The sequence below is a fragment of the Meleagris gallopavo genome, chromosome 1 (genome assembly GCF_905368555.1).
Source record: "Meleagris gallopavo chromosome 1, MGAL_WU_HG_1.1, whole genome shotgun sequence".
Taxonomy (NCBI): domain Eukaryota; kingdom Metazoa; phylum Chordata; class Aves; order Galliformes; family Phasianidae; genus Meleagris; species Meleagris gallopavo.
In genome coordinates this window covers 79,374,150-79,394,746 of record NC_139404.1, presented here as the reverse complement: position 1 = coordinate 79,394,746, position 20,597 = coordinate 79,374,150, and the positions used below count along the sequence as shown (strand labels likewise).

The following is a 20,597-nucleotide window of genomic DNA, read 5'->3' as shown; positions in this document are numbered from 1 at the left end:
ACTCTTCCCCTCCTCAGCTGCCAGCTTCCATGAGCAGACAGGTACCAGCGCTGTCTCCAAGCAGGGAATGGACAGAGCCCGCTTCCACCAATTAAACACACATATCTCAAGCAGAGAGAAAGTCAGTGTTTTGCATCTGTGACAAAGCCTCTGCCTGCAGAAGTGCTGGCTTGTCTCTGAGAACAGGCAGGACAATGTAACTATCCCCAAATCAGCTCCCTCTCATGCTCTATTGCTCTTCTGATTTTGTTTCATAAAGTACAAGTTGCAAATTCACAACGTGCTGGTGACATCTGAATGTTCACTTCTTCCCAAAAGGCCACCTTGGCACTCTTGGTCACATTCCTACCGATCCAACACAACTTACTTCTCAGTAAACTTCTAACAACCGAGTCTTTCATTTCTGGATCCCACAGCACTGGGCCATGGGATGTGCTATTCAGCAAATAGCAGCACTGTACAAAGGGAAAGAGACTTCACGTCCTCCCCGGTTCTCCTCAACTCTGAGGGAGAAGTAGGTTGGCACTGTGAACCATCCCACAGATGAGACAATGCCCTTCTTTCTTGCACCCAAACAAACTATTTTAAAGAACTGCAGGGTTTCTGATAATAAATTTTGCTGTTCTGGCATAATTTCAGCTGCAGTAATTACATCTCACCCTTAAAAATCCCCCTTGATGCTCCAGCTGAATATACTGCCTGTACCTGTCTTCCCCATGCTGTTTTTCAGTGTTCCTGTAAACAGCTGTAAATCGTCCCTCCACCACTGCTGCTCACATAAGCTCTGAGTGGAGTTTATCTAGCTGTATCTTGCACTGCCAAAGCAATATCAGTTCATTAAGTCTGTTATTCTGGCTGCTTCGATTCAGTGGCCATTAAGAGCTATATAAGTTAAAGGATACGGTAATTGTTACTGTCGGCTCACAATGAAATTGAATGACTGGCTTTCCCCCATACCTGAATAAATGCATGTACATAACGTTTTATCTCAGTGATATATGCTCTGTCCTCTTTCCAGTGCCGTGGAAAGGACATCCACTACATAGTCCATCCCGCTGCCAGTGCCATTCCTACCTTCACTCCATCAGCCATGCTCATCAGCAAATGAAAGACCTGATTGTACAGCCCTGCTCACACAGTGCTGACATTGCTGCTGGAAGCTCTCCTGCTTGGAGCAGCCTGACAACGGTAAAAGTTAACTGACTCCAACTGGCACAGAGTACTAACATCAGGGATGCAAACAGGCGTGTATTTATCTTTCCTTATTCCTTAAGTCAAACTCTCTGCTTCTTCTCTCGTCCTCCAACTTTCTCTTGGAAAAATCACCGTGCATCCTCCCACAACCAAGACTGACTGCTTCCAGTTGAAGACCCTCTAATCTTATCGCAGTTACCTCTTATCTGAGCTACCATGTTTTCAATCTCATATCTGGAAGCACAGTGGTCAGGGGGAGGAGGAAAAGAGGGAAAGAGAGAAGGCAGAGCAGTGAAAATGTTAGCTCAGCTGCCCCTCACACCTCACACCCAGCCCTGCACCACCTCCAGCTTCTGTCCTGCCTCAGTACCCCAGGAAAAGGACAATATGGGGCATGGAATTAAGGACGGGCAGATGGGAAGTCCCCAGCTCCTCTACAGGCCCTGCTGCACTCTTGTCCCACAGTCTTCAGGAATACTGGATCTGAGTGGAGGCAACGCTCTTATCTCCAAGCCCAGCTCCCTAATGCCTGCCTTCTCCAAGGCCAAGGGGCTGGGAGAGGGCATCACAATGTGCATGGGGCCATCTGTGCCCTCACTAGTGCAGCCTCATCCCCGCACACCATGCTTCTCATGCAAGACCCATGCAGGCGCATCACCAAAGCAATCCTCCACTTGTTCATTCATTGTGAGTGCCTGGGCAGTGACTCCACTTCCCACAGATAAAACAGATCCAGGTTGCCTAACCCTCACCTTTGGGAAAGGTTCCGTTTCCAGTCCCGCCAATAAAAACTAAATCCCAAAACTCTGGACGCGCACTCTACTCATCTGCAATCAGAGTAAGAATAAAGAGCCATTTACCATCCTGCCCAGAGCTCTCCAGATGCTCCGTCAGGTCACAGCCGAATGCGCTCGCGGCTCCCTTCCTCTTGAGTTTCTGCTTGGCTCCCTTGTTCTTCATGAGGTTAGTCCCAAAAGAGGTTCACCCCCCTCCTGCCTTCCCCCCCACCCCCCGGCCTGGTGCGGGGCGACAAAAACTGGCTCTTCTCAGACCACCGCCCGCGTCCCGCTCCTGGGAGGTAGCATCGGGGGTCCCACACGGTGTCCGGACAGAGAAATCAACATTAATCCCCACCAGATGTTGGGCTGCTCCGGTGGCAGGAGAAGGTCAGGGTGCAAGGAGGCTGCCCAGCAGCGATCATAGCTCACTCCCGGAAGGCTTCGCATCGAGGGGAAGCGGCTGGTGGACGGGTGCCCGCATCCGAGCTGGTGAGATGAGGGCAGGCAGTGGTGGCAGTGGGAACTTCTGTCCCTCAGAGCAGCCCTGGGACGCTCTGCAGTCACCCTTCTGGGTTTCGTCAGCCAGGCTGTCGCTGCCGCCAGCCGCAAGCGTCCCGCTCTGGTCTTCCTTCTCCCAGCTTTTGGAGGAGAGTAGGTCCTCCAGCGGACTAATGGAAAGGGACTGGGGAAGAGCCTGTGCGAGGCTCCTCGCTGGCTCCCCCCCTTCCCCTCCTCCTGCCGTCGGACAGCGGGAGGAATGAGAAACCAGCTTCCTGTCCTGACTCCCTCGCCCGCTCTCCCTCCTTTCCCCCCTTTGACAAATCCTAGGATTATCCAGCTGAAAAAAATGCTGAAAGGAAGTTCGCCGAGGAGGAGCGGAGCGGGAGGGGGAGGTGGAGGGATGCAGAGGACGTTTTTTTGGCAGTAAAGTGCGTTTGTGAGCGAAAGGCTGCGGAAAGGCAACGAGGGGCTGGAGGACGGGGGAGGAAGAGGGAAAGCCTGCCCTGGCCGTGGGCAGATAACGGGCTGATGGAGGAAATCATAGCTCCCTCGGCACTGCTGAGGCCCGCGGTCGGGCGCTTCCTGAGCTGCCAAGGCTCAGCACCAAAAAGGCCCGAGAGGGGAGGCCAAGAGATCCCTGCCACCACTGGCCAGTTCCTTCATTCCAAGGCATCCCTCCACCGTGACTCTGTCCCTTCAGGGTATGCCTTCCTCTCTAGAGGCATGGGCTGGGATTGGCAAAGCATGAGACGGGAGCAGAAAGTTGGGAAACGAAAGATGGAGAGGCGGGAACCATCCTCCCTCCTCCCTGGCTCTCGGCAAGCAGAAACAGATGCTGTTCCTGTGTTGTACAGTCAGCTTTCAGAGAAAGCTGCCCTTTGCTGAAGAAGAGATTCGGAGCCAGGAAGCTGCATCACCCAGGAGTGTCAAGAAGGAAAATGGGACGGCTTTTCCATCAGCACCAGCTCCTGCACCCATCCAACACCTCTCTGCATTACACACATCTTGTGAGAGCAGTCCCTTACGCTTTCCCTATATTTTCTCTCCCAGAAACTCAGAGCTCCTTCCAGGGCTGGGGATGCCAATGGGATGCATGCTCCATGAAGGGAGGAAAGGTCTTCGCTGCCCCCTCTTGCCCCATGCCATAGAACACTCTGTGGGTCTTGGTGGAAAATGAACAAATAAAAACAGGTCCTTGCAGCTTTTCACTAAAAAACAGCTATAGTTAGTCCAAGAAGTTTGGTTGGTTGGTTGGTTGGGTTTTTTTAAGGAAATCTGGCCAGGAAACAGTGCAAAGGACTCCCTCAAAATCCCTCCTGCCTCAACTCCCACCAGCACAGAAATCTGGCCTCTTCCCACCCCTTCTGACAAGCTTTTGACAATGTTTCTCAGATAAACCAAGTTCCATTGCAATCCTTCTGCTGCCAAAATCCTTTCAGTTTCTGGCCCTTTATGTGGTGACTTTCTTTTTTTTTTTTAATTTTTCCTCAAAAGGTTTGAATGTTATCACATTGCATGTGAGGAAAAACTTCACCAGTCCTAGTGAAGGACCTTGAGCAATTATAAATCCTATTGTGCAGCTTATCATTGTAATTATCACCAGTATCCCTGTTTTATAGCTGGCTGACTGAAAGATGATTTGCAGAAGGGTATCGGAGAAAAGGTATCTTGCCTGTCAGCTCCCACCCTCCTGCTCCTGAGTTCTTTCCACAAGCCCTGGCTCGTTCTCAGGAACCCTCCAACCCACACAACACTTCAAAATGCCTTGAATCTATCCTGGGATTCTCCCAGCACTCACATCAGGATCTCTCCCTGTAAAAGCATGCCACCAAATCCATTGCATGCCACAGGACATCCTGCCTGCCTGCCTGCCAAGGTTTCCAGTGGGTCAGGCAGACAACAGGACGCTCAGAGCTGCATGTCTCGCCTGGCCGTCTTCTATAGGAAAAGAAACCCATCTCCTTGCCCTTTGTGTGGGAAGCACATCCTCTCACTCACATCTCACATGATGCTGAGACCCAGAGCAACTACACCACTGGGAATCACCATGCCATCTTCTTCAAAGTCAAAACGCCGTGGGGGTAGGCAGTGTGAAAGCGGAGTCGTGCCACGATGTGAGGAGCACCAGAAGAGCCTGGGCCATGAGAGGGTGGCTTGTGTTGCAGCAGGACAAGGTTCAGCACGAGGACAGAAGGGATTGCCCGGAGAGCCCAGGCTGGGAGGAGGAGGTCAGGCAAGGTGAGTGAGAACCAAACAAGGGAGGCTTTACAAACTAAGCATTTCATATCACAGCCTGAAATCAGTGCTGAGCCAGGGGATTTTTCTGAGGGAAAGAGGCAATGTTCTCCTCCACAGAGAAAAAAATAAGAAGCATGGATTTGTGCAGTCTGGGAGGCAGGGAAGTCTGCAATAGCTGGGGTGAGCAGTGGGGTTAAGATGTAGTTCAGTGTCCCTCCTGGAAAAGCTTTCTCAGATGAAAACATGGTAAAGCCAGAGAGGAAAAGATCTTGGGCCAGATGCATGGAAAGATAAAAAGAAAACAGCTGGCAAAAAAATGGGGGAATTTTTATCCCACTTTAAAAGAAAAAAAAGTGAGTCTGCAAAGTAAAAACAATACCAACAATACCAAGCCAAGCAGGAGCTCTCACAGGAACTTACAGACAGCATGATGGCATGAAGGTGGGCTGGTGGGCCACCTCCCTACCAACAGGGTGCTCACCCTTCAGCCTGCAAGCCCACACGTGTGTACGGATTAACATGGCATGGGTAATAACTATGTGCTCCTCCTCATCCACACAGGTGGGGTGTTCATAATCCCAGAAGCAGCCAGAGGGCCTGGGGAGCAGCCTTGGCCATGAGGCTTCTCCTCCTCCAGGCCCAGCCTGCTGCAGAGGCCTCACACATGCTATTTCTGGTCACCCACCTCTCCCCTCCCCACTGTGTTTCCTCCATCGTGTGGAGCTCTTCCCTACCCATGGCTTTCAAATCTCCACCAACCTTCCAGGCGCCGCGCAGCACAAAAGGGCGGCTGGGGGTGGGGGAGAATGGAAGGACCAGCGGGTGGATTCCCCTAAAAATAGCCTTGCTGAGTACGACTGTTTTCCTGACACAGACGGGTCATTGTTAGACCCTGACACGCCAGTTCAACATCCCTCCCCTCCCCTCCCCTCTGCACACTCTCTTTCCTCCCCTGCCCCTCTCCATCTGGGTTTCCTGCCTACTCCCATCACATTGTGAAGCCTAAAGGCTGCTGTGGAGGCTTTTGTTTCTTTGGGTGCCCATCAGAGCACAGATTTGGGGCTCCCCTTGCCACAGGGCACCTACCACTTCTGATTCCTAACTCCTCCTATTCCCTCAGTTCTACTCACCTTTTTTACTCTCTTGCTCAGACCAGAAACTTGCCTGAATGGTGATGGTTGCTTCATTCTGTGTTCGTACAGCATCTAGCACAGAGGACCTCTAATTCTTGGTGGGGGACTCTAATTGCTCTTTATTTAAACAATATAAAAACCATTATAGAAAGGCTTTATGTTTCCCAGTGCAAAACTCCATTGATAGTGCAATAATATGCAATAGTGTTATACAGAAGACATTCAGAGAAAAACTCTACCAGACCAGCCACACAGCTAGCGAAGGCTTTCTTCTCAGAGATGTGCTCTGAGCTTTCTCCAAGCATCTTACTAAAGATAAGTTCAGTGAGGCAGGAAGGCCACCAACCTCATTCCATGGAGCCATTCCAAACACACATGCCCTCTCATAAGCATCTTGCCAGCAGTTTTTGGATAACATGAAAGAGGCAGTCCTGTGCTGAGTACAAGAAAAACAGCACGTCATGGAGAGAGGTGATTCCTCAATATGTTGCCTCAATGCAAATGAGCATTCCCACCAACATGGGGATTTTTTGGCCATCCTTTTTCATAAAATCATAGAATCATAGATTCATAGAATGGCTTGGGTTGAAAACAACCTCAAAGATCATCTAGTTTCAACCCCCCTGCTATGTGCAGGGTCACCAACCACCAGACCAGGCTGCCCAGAGCCACATGCAGTCTGGCCTTGAATGCCTCCAGCGATGGGGCATCCACAACCTCCTTGGGCAACCTGTTCCAGTGTGGCACCACCCTCTGTGTGAAAAACTTCCTCCTAATATCTAACCTGAATCTCCCCTGCCTCTGTTTAAAACTATTCTCCCCTGTCCAATCACTATCCATCCTTGTAAACAGCCATTCCCCCTCCTGTTTATATGCTTCCTTCAAATACTGGAAGGCCACAGCAAGGTCTTCCGGGAGCCTTCTCTTTTCCAAGCTAAACAAGCCCAGTTCCCTCAACCTTTCCTCACAGGAGAGGTGCTTCAGCTCTCTGATCATCTTAGTCGTCCTCCTCTGGACCCACTCCAAGAGCTCCATGTCCTTCTTGTACTGGGAGCCCCAGGTCTGGACGCAGTACTGCAGATGGGGCCTCACAAGAGCTGAGTAGGGGGGAACAATCCCCTCCCTCTTCCTGCTGGCCACCCCTTTTTTAATGCAGCCCAGAACACAGTTGGCCTTCCAGGCTGCAAGCACATGCTGCTGGCTCATGTCCAGCTTCTCATCTACCATGACCCCCAAGTCCTTCTCCACAGGGTTGCTCTCAAGGAGATCATCCCCCAGTTTGTATAAATATGAATTTCCCCCAATTAGGTAAGCAAAGAGGCCTACAGTAATTGAACAACTTCTTTAAAGCTACTGTGTAAGTCTATAGGAAAGCAAAACGCCAATTGACAGCATCTATGAACGTGGGAAATGCTTTAAATGTAATCCCATCACTCCTCATGTGCTATCAGCCTGTGAGTACAGGTGATAACCAGGATCTCAAGCATAGCCAACATCTCTAGGAGCTGAGAAAACTTAACATGGAGAGAAAATCCTGTCTGTCTATCACTTCAGACATCCTTTGCTTAATCACTGTGTCCAGCTGCTATACCACAGCCTAAAAGAGAGCAGATGACTCTCAGTATCTTTTCCTTCACATTTGCATCTCACTGGTTCTAGGAATTTCACAAATGTTTACAGTATAGGCACTGTCCTAGCAGAAATGAGAAATCTGTAGAACTAGAAGTCTATACCACTTGAGAGAGAAACTATTTAGTCTCTCCTACATTCAGTTCTGACAATCGACAGCACTGCTAGTACACAACAGAGATTCCAATGGTTAGAACTTCTGGTTAGCGCAGTTATGGGCACTCAGAGAACACTGACACCAGCATCCTCTCCAGTGCCTGTATTCCCACCCTCTTATTAACAGGTCTGCCTGTTGCACTGGGAGAAAGAAGTTGTGGGTTAACCACAAAAACAGCAATTCATTACAGTTCCCTTATTTTAATGATGATGCTGGGCTAAGGATAGAGAAATAATCCCTATTCTAAGAAATAGTATGGAAGGGATGAATGGGTTTACAGAGGTGTTCACTCAAGCAATAATCAGTTATGATCACTTTCTCTAGAAGAGAAGAGCCATTTTGTAATAATCTGTTGGAAAAAAAGAAAAACATTGCTCAAAAGATGCTCATTATTTCAGGGATAAAAGCTAGCCTGTTATGTGCTTTTTTTAGAAATCACTTAAAATCTGATTTCCTTTATTTTGGGGTCTTCTCTTGATCACATACAAGAAACTTCCATGAAAAGCTACATCTTGTTTTAGCACAAGCTTTAAACTATGACTCCTCTTTGTCTTTGAATGTCTAGCACACCAGGGAAGAGCTCCTATGATGATGGTCTCCAGCTAGAGCAGACTGTTACTTCACCCCCTCCCTCTGTCTCTAGCAAGGTAAAATAGGATTTGATGGCAGGAAGAGGGAAGAGAGGAAATACAAGTTTGCAAAAGCCACATGCACTCTCTGCAAACACCTCTGCAAGAGGGATGTCAGCTGTGTTGGGCTGACTACTAGCAGCTGTGGCCGGCAAGGCCAGGTGTTCCTGCAAGTGGTGGCTCTGGCACATTTATTGTTTCTTGTTTCTGTGTGCTGGGCTACAACCCTGTAGGGAGCGTAGTGGTGGGTCTGTACAAGTCATCTCCTATTGTCTTCTCCACAAGGTTGACCATATCCTCTCTCCCTTCCAGGCTTTCCCTTCCTGCCTTGCACCACATCACTCTGTATGGTCAGGCATGTGCCTAAGTTAAGTGGAAAAACAACTTGCCCTTCTGTTTTGCTCTCGGATGCTGATGTTACTGAGCAGGGAAATCAGCTATGTGGGAAGAGTCCTGACGTTTGAGTGCCCTCCTCTCAGGATATACACATTGTTAAAGCTCCCCATATTCTCCCTTAGGGAAAGCTACACCTCTCCTATAACATTTATTCACCTGGCCATTGTAGCAGGTGGTTTTTTCTGGGGTGACATGCCAGGCTGTTCTGGTTTTATTAAACTTCTTTGGCCCACTTCCTTTTTTCTTTTTCTCTGCTGTTGGAAATGTCACCAGACCTGCCATGCTGTCAGCAGCATTGCGTTGCTTGAATCCTACAGGATCTCAACACCTCCAGAAAAAGATAGCACAGTTATCATCTTTCCATCACAGGCCAAACGTGCTTGGCTTGCCGTGGCTCTGACACCTCACATTGTCTAAATCTGTGGTTCAGATTATTTCCCGACTCACTCTGAAGTTATATTGGGTGTGAGTTACAGCAAAAAGCGCTCAGAAGACTTCAGGCTGGAACCAATAACGTGCTTTGAGTACTTCGCAATTACTTACACAGCTTAATTGACCGCTTTCAACTTTTATGGCTAGTTGAACATCACAGTAACAGGCCAATATGGGCAGGACATCTGGGGAGACATCTCCCATGTAACTGGGACAGCTGTGGCAGGACCGCTGTCTTTTCTGCAGAAGAGCAGAAGGGCTTTGTTATCTCTGGAATAAGCTTTGGCTAAGAAGCCTGGCTCCATAATGCTGCCCTGCTATTTTTAGACCCTCTTCTAGTGTGCCCACCCAGTGCTGTTCCCCTTGTTTGTTTCCTACCAAACAATGAGACCTGAAAGAATTGCTTGGAAAGGGGCCAGCACTCTTGCAAACGAAACTGTCAGGCGGCCAAGCTTTGCAACAGCCCTTTGTAACATACTGTACTGAGAAAAGGGAAGCGATTGTCCCTCTAGCTCCAAGGTCTAGCATGGGCTTATGAGCTCTGTGGTATGGTCCAGCCCCAAGCGTATCTCTGAGAGGTGTTAGAAGGCCGGGGAGGGTGAAGGCAAAGAGAAAACAATGCCAGGTGGTAAGGGGCAATGGAAGATCTGCTCTCTGTTCTCTCTCACCCCTAATCCTGTACTCCTGCCAGCGCATGGTTTAGCAACAGGTTGTTCCTGGAAAGCCTTTGCTATCAGCCTTGATTGTAGCAGAGGCTGCTTGTGTACATATAGGGTTACAGGTTTGGTGAGATGTCATTCTCACTCATCACCCTGTCTTTCTTTTTTGTGTTTTGTGGGGCTTGGCTACCATTTTCTGCAACCTTAGCACTGGGTGGTGAGGAAAAAAAAGCAGCCCCAGCCCCACTGGTGAGCAGAGCAAGAACCATGTTAAGATTCCTCCGGCTCACTTTGAGCAAATGGGGCCAAAGGAAAAAAAAAAAAAAGGAGGGTGGGGAAGAATGGAAAGAAAAAAATGCCAGACAGGGAGAAAAGAGAATGAGCAGAGATTTCTTTAAGAGCAGGGGTCTGCCTGATCCTCTGCAGCCTAAACGATGAGAGCTTGGAAATTGCAGATATCCATCCAAAGTGGATTTTGTTCCATTATCTTGGGTTCCAATTTTGTTGCTTCTTTTGTCCTCCTAAGCCAAATCCTCTCTCACCAGAAATGGATGTGTATCCCAGAGGGAAATTCCAGGAACGTCCTTCAGCTGGATGTGGTTTGGGTTTTCCTTTAGGCCCATAAAGCATCAGAGAGGTCAGAGCTTGCAAAAAATAGATGCCAACAAGAATCAACATTTCCAGAAGGGGAAGAAAGTTGCTGAGTATCGGAGCACAATTTAGAGCAAGGGAATGATCAGCTGAAAAGATATCTGCCCAAACCAACAAGCATTTGGTTCTCCTGCCTGAGAAGAAGGACAGAGGGAGCACGTGTCCCCAGTGCCAGAATGTTGTGCTTTCACTCCACCAGTCACCATGTATGTACTTTTCTCTGGCAAATTTAAGAGACGTTGGGACAAATCCAAAGGTTTGAGTTCTAGTCATGTAGCATCTTTCTTGCAATCATGCCAAGTATTTTCAAGTTGAAAATGGAACCAACACTAAGAACTGCCTAGGAGAATGAGTGCTGGCAGGAAAAATGCAGCTAGGGGAGAAAACAAGTAGGTAATAATATTTTAACACTATGGGCACCCAGCACCAATTGACAACTGTTGTAGGACAGCAGTTTTAGGAAGAAATTGAGAGTGGAAAGAAAGCAATTCAGACATTACAGCAGGCAAATCATGTAAGAGGGAGAAACTAATGCATCAAGGAAAGGCTGCATTTAGACTGATCCTTAGCAGACAGGATCTATTGGATAAAGTAAGCAAGATCTGGCACTGCTTCACTTCAAAGTAGTGCAGACTACTTGAATAACTCAAACATCACTAATAAAACAGACTGAAGGAGTCATTTGGGGATGGCCCTTTCGAGAGGGAAATGAAGTTTTATACATGTCAAGTTTTCTGGGTGGCAGTTTTATTTTCATCCATAGCAATTGTGTTAAAGTACCAGCTCTTGGAGTCCTGGGACTTCTTGCAACAATTTCAACTTCCTATTAAAACCAGAATAAAAAAAATAAACTACAGCCTTCATTAGTGCACAGGGAAATTTTGAAGACACAAACTTTAAAAGCTTGGAAGATTTTGGACAGCGAGTTAAAAAACAAAGGCCTATCTCTATAGCAGCTCCTTATTTGGTACACACAGTCTGGTCGAGAAATCTGGGATCCTCTTAGTTCATGTTGCAGTAATAAAGCAGTTTATTTCATACTTGCTATTTATTGCAGAACACAAGTCCACTGTGCTCAGTGACTAAAGATCATTTGTGCGGAGCCTCAATAGTCAACAGGAAATTATATTCTCATTTTGCCAAATCACTTTATCATAATGCCACTATGAAAAGACCGCTCGTCTATTTTAGTGGTTGCTTAGGAGATGCGAGAGGGATTGGCCAGCAGCCACTTCCCTCTTCTGACTTCTCTAAGATAGTGCTGCAGCCCCTTACCTACAAGCAAGCCAGAGAGGAATTGATTGAAATCAAGGAGATTTCACACTGCTTCTTGTGACCTTCTGTGGCAGGAAGACCAGGTGGAAGAACTCCTGAACTCCAACTGGATGAGAAGCAGAAAAACTTACCAGCTGGGAGGATCGGGGAAGAAGATGAATTAATGACATTCTGAGAAGCTCAAGGATGGCAAGAAGAGGGCTGCTGAGATGAAATTAATTATCTGAGTGACCACTGGAGAAACCCTGCATTGAGAGGCTGTATGGTGGACTCTGTTCCAGGAGGAGCCTCTTGCAAGAACCGTAGTTTGGAATTGAAATGGAGGAGGAGCAGTGGGAGGACTGCTAGGGACAAACCATAGCTGCCTAACTTTCCTTTTAGTTGTGCCTTTAAATGAAGTGAATATTTCATTCAGAACATGGAGCTATTTGAAAAAGGAATGTGAAATGTTGATATTTTTAAGGCCTAATCCCTCACCACTGAATTAAGGCATTAGTACAGGGTCTGGGAGAAGTTTGTTGAAGTCAAAAAGATTCCTTTCTCTATAATTTAGAGACTCTTCTGGAAGTTCTAAGGAAGACTTTCTTAGAATTATTCTAGCTCAAAAATCTTGTGGAACTTACTGACCAAAAATAAACAACTGAATTTACTACCTATGAATAATATGTCTTTTCATTAATTAATGAGTTCTGATCAACTTGTCTTGCATATCCTGCACAGTTCCTGTACAGCTTCATTATCTAATAAAAAGCAGAATTAAAATGCTGCTATTCTGCTCATTAACTGAATTCCTATTCTTATCCAGAGATAGACTGACACAAATCAAAAGTAAAAAAATAATTATCATGTAAATAAGCAAAGCCATTCACTATTTTCTAACATAACTAAATGCAAATTATGGATCTGAATAAATGGGAGTGATTAGATTGTTCTATTTACATGCACAGAGAGCTCTGACTAGCAAAAAGTTACTAAATTTAGTGGAAAGGTTATATTTAGTTTCAGATCAGGATGCTTTAATTACCAGCTGACAGGAAGCAACCTTTTTAGTTTAGTTTTGTTTTGTTTTCTGGTAATTATTATCAGGTTTTGGAAATAACTATAAATCTGAAACACAATTAAAATAGATTGCTCCAATCATCTTATTTTGCTACCTGATATTTTTATATCATACCATCTTGAGCAGACGTTATCACATCATGTCATTCTTGTGGAAACTTTACAGACATTTTTCCAAGATACCCCAATTCATTCCAAGTTATTGTTGTCTTCCTCTTAAACTTTCTGGGGTATCCACAAATGAATGTGACCTTGATCATCTCTTCTTTTCCAGTTAACCTTTGCAATAGGTAACACAGTTGATTATGTTTACTGATCATAGAATCACAGAATCGTAGAATGGCCTGAGTTGAAAAGGCCCACAGTGATCATCAAGTTTCAACCCCCCTGCTATGTGCAGGGTCGCCAACCACCAGACCAGGCTGCCCAGAGCCACATCCAGCCTGGCCTTGAATGCCTCCAGCGATGGGGCATCCACAACCTCCTTGGGCAACCTGTTCCAGTGTGGCACCACCCTCTGTGTGAAAAACTTCCTCCTAATATCTAACCTAAACCTCCCCTTGCCTCTGTTTAAAACCATTCCCCTGGTCCTATCACTATCAACTTGTGTAAATAGCCATTCCCCCTCCTGTTTATACGCTCCTTTCAAATACTGGAAGGCCACAGCGAGGTCTCCCGGGAGCTTTCTCTTTTCCAAGCTAAACAAGACGGGTTCCCTTAACCTTTCTTCATAGGAGAGGTGCTCCAGCCCTGATATCCCTCTCTCTTTATGGCCAGAGTAGGAGTGAACGGCAGTGGAAACCGTCAACTCTTTGTGCTCAGGAGCCTTCAAAAAAAAAATCAAAAGACAAAACAACTTTTCTCACTACAGTCTAGCACCACTTATTACAGTCTTTTGAAACAACAGACGCTCAACATCTGAGAGTTATAAATTTTTTTTAAACTTGCTACCTAAGCTTTGAAGTGCATCTGAGCACAGCACTTGCACCAGACACAGTTAGGCGCCGCATTTCCAGAAGACCTTGGAGTCTATGTCACCCCTATCAGCCCTCTTGCTCTGCCCTTTCCTGGTATAATGCTTCCTGTACTTCAGCTTTTCATGCCGTCCTTGGGTTCCCAGAGCCAGCATGTAGGCTGCAGAACAATAGCAATTGCTGAAAATACGAAATAGAAGAAAAAAAAACATCTTGGTAAAACACACACAGGGAGTAGGATATAAAAATAAGAAGTGACAGCTCAGCTCTGGGGCCCCAGGATCTATGGGCTGTGGATAAGAACTGCTTCTATTTTTCTTTTAGCTTCTTCCTTCTTGCTCTGCTTCTGAAAAATGCCACTAAAGAGCCAGATCCTCTTTGTCATCCTTCTGAGGAAGTGTATTCCTCACGTGCCAATAGCATCATAACTTCTATTTAACTTAGCATATTCTGGGCCCTTCTCCCTCCTTTTATTTGATTCCAATAGCTCAGTGAATGACTTTGCAATGAATTACTTATTCTGCAAGTCTAGCTTCTTTTTCAATTTGTGGACTGTCCCAGAGAAGATTGCAATTTCCTTAGGTTCTTTATTATCTTATGCTATCTGTCAAGTCTTCTGCAGTTTCTTCCTCTCATCTGTGGATTGATTGTGGACACTGAAGGGAATGTTTGGCTAGTTGTGGTTTGGGGCACATTAACCAGTTGTGAATAGAATTCATGGCCTGAGAAAAATCAAGTGCACAATCAAATGCCAGTTCTACACTACAAAATGGTCATCATTATTACTTTAAGTTGCAACTGACTTTTACACCTGCATTTTTCATTTAAAGAAAGTGAATGTGAGAGGAGTACACTGAAAGGAGAATCGTTCATATATAGGGGTGCATATCATTGAAGGGGGATAACTTTTCCATTATGTTCAGAACAGAAGAGAGCCCAGTTGGTTTCAGAGAAGAAAATGATGACTGAGAAACGATTCTGCCAAGCTGCCAACAGCCACTTCATTACATTGTTGTTCTGGGGCATCCTGGTGTTTTCCAAATCTTCATCCCAGTCCCTGCAAATTTGTCATCGGGCAGCAGGAGGCAGCTCTGAAGGCAAATAGAACAGGTAGTGGCACAGGAAAAAACAAAGCCATCCTTGCTCTAAGCACCACAAAACGGGTGTCCCAAAGTTGTTCGTATGAAGGAAGCCCTTTGAAGGGATGTGTTTGGCTTGGCTGCCCTGCTGGCTTGCGTGCTGGCCCCACCTTGCCATAATGAGAGGGTTGGTGCAAAGCACAGGTTTCCTCCAGGCTCCTGTCATCCCTGGGCTCCTTAATTTACCTTTCTAGTGAGGGAAAGAGAGGCAGGGGCTGGAGAGGAATAGTGTCCGTTTCTTTGAAGAGGCATTCACCACCAGCCAGAGCATTTCAGGAGAAAAAAAAAAAAGAAAGAAAGAAAGAGAACTCCACCCTCTGACCACAGAAACGTCTCACCACATCCCAAGCCCAGGCTAGCAACTGAGTCCTTCTTCACACTGAGGAGCAGGCAGGAAAGGAAGCCAGAAGAAGTGGGATGTATAGGGACCCGGAGATATTTTTAAACATGCTGGCGTTCTGCTTGCATAGTTTTGGACTGGTTTTGTTGGCACAAGGACCTTTCTTCCCTGGTCTTGATGGATCACACTTGCAATGAGGTCATCCTCATGTCAAGATTGAATGTTTTGACTGACAAGACAGCTGTAGGAATGGGTAACCAGTAGCATTTCTGAACATGCTTATTCTGCAGCCTGTTGGCCTAAGGAGACTCTCCTCTCAGAGTGTCCTGCCCTGTGCACAAATACTGTAATGTCAAAGAGGACCTGCTGTGGTCTTTCACGTAATCTGATGGGTCTGAATGAAGGGCTTCAATAGCCTTTCATCCCCACTCAGCTCTTGGGCTGTTAGCTGCAACCTGAGTCTCCGTTCCCTGTACAGGAGCAGGCCACCACCATGCCATGCTTGATAGACCCTCTCTGCTTACAGATTTGTGCCTCAGGGTCTCTGACCAGCTTGCTACTCATGGAGACAGAGCACGGGAGGGACTGTGCAGGCACCAAATGTAAATGAGACGTGAGCCATAACTAAGCGTTGTGGAGGATAGCAGCAAAATGGCTATGGCTGTACACAGGAAGGGAAATGAGTGAGGCTCCGAACATGTTTATTCACTCTGGGCACTGCCAATCCTACGGTGTTTTTATGATGGGAATGATAGTTTGCTCCCCCTAATGACCAGTGATCTGGATGCAGTGAAGTCCCTGGGGCTCTGTGACATTGTCCTCTTATGGAGGTTTCAGAAATTTTGCTCTGGCACTGTCAGAGGCGTAAGGCATCATTTCTAAACAAGAAGACCATAGGGATGTGATAGAATCCTCCCAGCCTTCCTGGCCACCCTTGATGACAATGAGGTACTGTGGGCCGGAGAGGGCCCAGCCACTTCGCCCCACATGAGATGCCTGAGGTGATCTCAGCCTGTTTCGTGCCATGGTGATGTGGGGCTTTGTGGTGATGTGGGACATCCTGTCACAGAACTAGTGACAAAGTCAGGGGCAGCTGAAGTGCTGGAGGAGAAAAGCCTTGCTGTGTTTATTTTTGTAGAAACAGGAAGGTTGCTGGTGAGGCTAAAAAGAGCCTGAGAGGTATCCTTTCAGAAGCATGCTCCTAACAAAACATATATTTTCCTCTATGTGGTAAAAGCAAGATCCCATCCTTTACATAATATGCTTTCATGGAAGAGGTATTTAGTTAGAAAGGAATTTCTTCATCTCCTGCTGAGAAGAAACCCCATCTGGGCAGGAACAGAGCTGTTGCTTAACAATGAGGTTGGAAAAAAGCACACATCTGAGAAACTAAACACATGAAAGGTGGTGAGTTCGAACCTGGCCACAGTGACAATGCCGTAGACCTTTTCTGAAGAAGGAAACACAGGACTTCTCATAAACACTCTTCATTCAATGCTTCGTTGCCCGACTCGTCTGAAGGGGAGCATTTCTACCATGTCCAAAAGAAGCCGACCAGATGCTCGTGTGTTGTTGCGTGCAGAATGACCTTTGATCCAAACACTGACCAGGATTTTTTGGTTTTGCATAGGAGTACTGCGAGAGCTGAAGTCCCAAGATAAAGGCTCCCCAGCTTTCTCTCTTTATTGGTTTGGGTTTTCAAGCAGCTCAGGCTGGCCAAGGGGGAACAAAGAAACAGCCTCTGTTGCTGATAAGTTAACATTTTCTCCATGGACCTATATAAATTGCTTTTTTTCATTAACGGTATGAGTAGGTAGATTTAATTTTTGAACAAAATCACGGTTAGTAACTGTTAGTAACATCGAGCCTCCTCCTTCTGGGCTAAGTGCCCCCTTAGAAATCCCTGCAGCTGCAGTAGCTCAAGCCCTTAAAGCACGTCAATCACTTTCCTCTGAGGTAAACTAAAAATCCATCCTGGCACTTGCTGAGATGGCTGCAGCTGGAAGAGCACGCAGGGGCATCCTCAGTGACACGGGAGGCATTGATGGATTTGGGACGGAGTTGGACATCTAGTGGTAAGGCCTGGTATAATCCCAGGGTTTGCATTATCAACTCCAAGGGGCACTTCCACAGGCGAAGCAGGCTGAGAGGAGAACCGCCCACCAGCAGAGAACACACGTGGGTGCTGCACGTACACTTCGGTGCTAGGAGTCATCTGTCCTGCACCAGCGTTTGGTTAAGGCAGAAAAACAGCTCTGAGGTCATGGTTCATCCAAACAAGCAACATCTTTTGAGATTCGTGTTTTGATCTCTCTGCTTATGGTCTCTTGTGTCATTATGCATGCTTTTACCATGCTAATGAAGCAATAGCAGGAAGGACTTGACCAAAGCGAAGCAAGAGAAGATGTCCAAATTGTTAAATTTGATGTCTGCCAAGAGGCCAAGTTTAAAGAAATTGAGCTGTTTCAGCTTCAGGTTTGATTGGGGTCAGTTATGATTGCAACCAGGAGAGTCTTCTGGAGCTGCTCTGCTGCTCGGAAATGAATAATGAATGCTCAGACAGAGCTGCCTCTATTGCGAGAAAATGTAGCAACGAGCAAAATTATTCAGGTGATGTGAGCAGCAGCCCAACCTAGCACTTCTGGAGGGTTCTGGAGGGTTACAAAGAGACTGAGATTTCTTTTTTGACTTCTCCACATTACCTACAGTAAGAATGGAAAAGCATCACTGTCTCTTCAGAAGAATGATTCCAGCCTATGCACCGAATAGCGTTGGGAAATCAGGCTCTCAAAAATGTTGCTGGGTTTCTATTTCAAAGAAACTCAGCCTGGAATTGCAAGTGTGAGTAGATCTGATCTCTCTAAATTTGTATCTTGTCAGAGAGTCAACCTGTAAAAAGAGAGAGTGATCAGGCAGTTGCTCCATCTGCCTGAAAACGTTAGATTAGGTATGTGCACAGGAACTAGTAACGTTTTACCAGGGGTGGATTTGGTCTGTCATGTAACTGCCAGAAGGAAAAGAATAAATGTTACTTAGAAATCACATTAGGAGTTTTGGAGACTTTACGGTAATTGTTTTCTATTTATTTTCAGAGAGAAAATTTAAAAATAATGCTAAATCTGAAGAGCAGTTAGGGGATAGAGCTGATGAAATCGCACACCCTTTCCTCCAGATGTAGCAGAGTAGAAAGCCTCCATTTCCCTTACTTCTTTGGGAAGCAAACCCATTTTCTGCATGCATTAATGCATGGGGTTGTGCCCGGTCTCTGTAGCATCATCATGTGAAACCTACAAGCTGCAGTGCAAACCACATTTGAAGTTCACCCTCTGGTGGAGTAGAACGATGTTTGCTCTTTGGGAAACAATTTATCAGCCTCAGGAGTGTATTGAAAGTGAACTTCTCCCAGGGTGCAGCTTAGCTGGTCACCTGAAAGGTGTCTGCCAGCTTCTTTCAGGCAGAAGCAAGCCCAAGATTTGTAAGCATCCAGCAGGAACATACGGGGATGTTCAACCAAAAAGGTCAAAAGCTTTGGCACTCTTTATCATGCTGTCTGCTTGGAAACACTCGTCTCCGGTAAGTGAGCCAAGCAGGGGGCTGGTTGACAAAAGAGACAGGTGGAGGAAATCAGGGCATCCCTAACAAGTGAGTCCAAGTCGCAGAAAACTCCAGCTACAAGAGGTGGAAAGAAGTAAGTAGTGTAAGTGGGCACCAGTTTGTGGTAAGTGAAATCTCCTGCTGGCCCTCATTCTTTCTGTCCTGCATCCCATTTACACATTGTACAAAGACGAGATCTCAGTGTAGGGGTATCTGTGTCAAGGTTTCAGAGTCTGCTCACAGCCCTGTTAAGCACTTCACAGTAACTCTCTTCCTCAGGCATTTAAATGAGATGTTACAGTTTCCTTAATGAGACCCTTAATTCTAAAGAGAGATATAGAGCATCCCGTCTCAGCACAGAGCAGAGAAAATCTGCACGAGCAATTCCCTAGAAGCCTTGCATTTCACTCTCTTCTCTCTCTATCATTAGGTTTGGATCCTTCCGTTTTTTTAACCTAGCTGCAGTCAATTGCTCTTCAGGGCAGGAACTGTGTCTGCCTGGCTGACAGAAAGGTGCCACAAACATAGCAGGGCTGTCTCTAGGAAGCAAGCACTTCTGTGGGAGGAGGAGAAAATGCAGCTGCAGCAGTAGATCCAGAGCAAAAGACCTGGTGCCCTGGCCAGTGGCAGCTCTAGGGCTTACTAACTTATGGAGAACTTGAAAGAAAATTTTGCAGTAGATTTGCTTATGCATATATCATATGATAGCTGTTTAAAGGAAGAGTATCAGAAAAGAATTAGGAATTCATAGTCAAGGTATTTCTAAAACATAGAATCATCATAGAATCATAGAATGCCCTGGGTTGAAAATGCCCACAGTGATCATCTAGTTTCAACCCCCCCTGCTATGTGCAGGGTCGCCAACCAGCAGACCAGGCTGCCCAGAGCCACATCCAGCCTGGCCTTGAATGCCTCCAGGGATGGGGCATCCATAACCTTTTTCAGAGTGGGGGGCAGTGGAAACCAGAAATAAGTGGCCATCATTTTGTAAAAGTCCCTGCAGCTTTCCCATCCATATCCAATCTTTGCTATCATTCTATGTTGCTGTATGTTCATCTCTGAGTCTGAGGACATGCAGTAGATTTCCCTCTGAGGACTACTACACAGGAGCACAAACACAGAAGTATTCTGAAATGTTTATGCCTTATTAAAAAGTGTAATAATCAATGGGAACCCATTGCAAGTACTTGTAACAAATTTCCATGCTGTATATATTTTTAAATAACACTCATGTATTTTAGAGAGTACTACTGAGATGATCCGAAAAAGGTCTGTGTAGAAAAAAGTTGTAAGGATTGGTTCTTCATAAGGTAACAGAAGTGTCTTTTGTCTTTCAGCATACAGCAAGAAAATGTTCTTGTCTTGTTAGTATTATCTTGATAATGATAACCAGTGCTGTTCTGACTTTGTACAGTATTGTTCTCTTAAACACTTACTGCATTGTGCTGTGACTGTGCATCACTGTTAAAAACAGAATAAGAAGGGAAGATTTTAGTGCTTTTTATGAAACTCTGGTGGGGCTGGACCTGCTGCCCTGAAAGTGAGATCTGCCCTGGTTGGCCTACAAAACACAAAATAAAAATAGGATTTTCATCTCTGCTTATAAAAGCCCTCCGCCCTCCTCCCATCATATATCTTCTCTAACAGATCCTACAGTCCTTTCAAGGTGGGACGGTAAAATCCTGGATAACCAGGTGAGTTCTGCCCTGAGAAGGCATCCTGGTCCTACTGCTGTACACTGTGAGTTTCTCAGCCTCAAGCAGAGGAGCAGAGCTGTTCGTGCCCTCTGGAGGTCCCGTCTCACCTCATCTTCAAAGA

At 46.2% G+C, this 20,597-nt stretch overlaps 1 protein-coding gene across 2 annotated transcripts in view; it reads right to left on the bottom strand.

The window, feature by feature from the left end:
* The window catches only part of ARHGAP31 (Rho GTPase activating protein 31), a 57,247-nt gene extending 54,446 nt beyond the window's left edge, over positions 1 to 2,801 (bottom strand). For both annotated transcript variants that reach the window (XR_795304.4, XM_010719268.4), the window contains exon 1: positions 2,055 to 2,801. Coding sequence is in view for 1 of the 2 variants with exons in the window: in XM_010719268.4 (XP_010717570.2) it covers positions 2,055 to 2,154 (100 nt within the window). In the remaining variant the exon portion in view is untranslated. The remainder of the gene's footprint in view (positions 1 to 2,054) is intronic.
* Between the last annotated feature and the right edge of the window lie 17,796 nt (positions 2,802 to 20,597).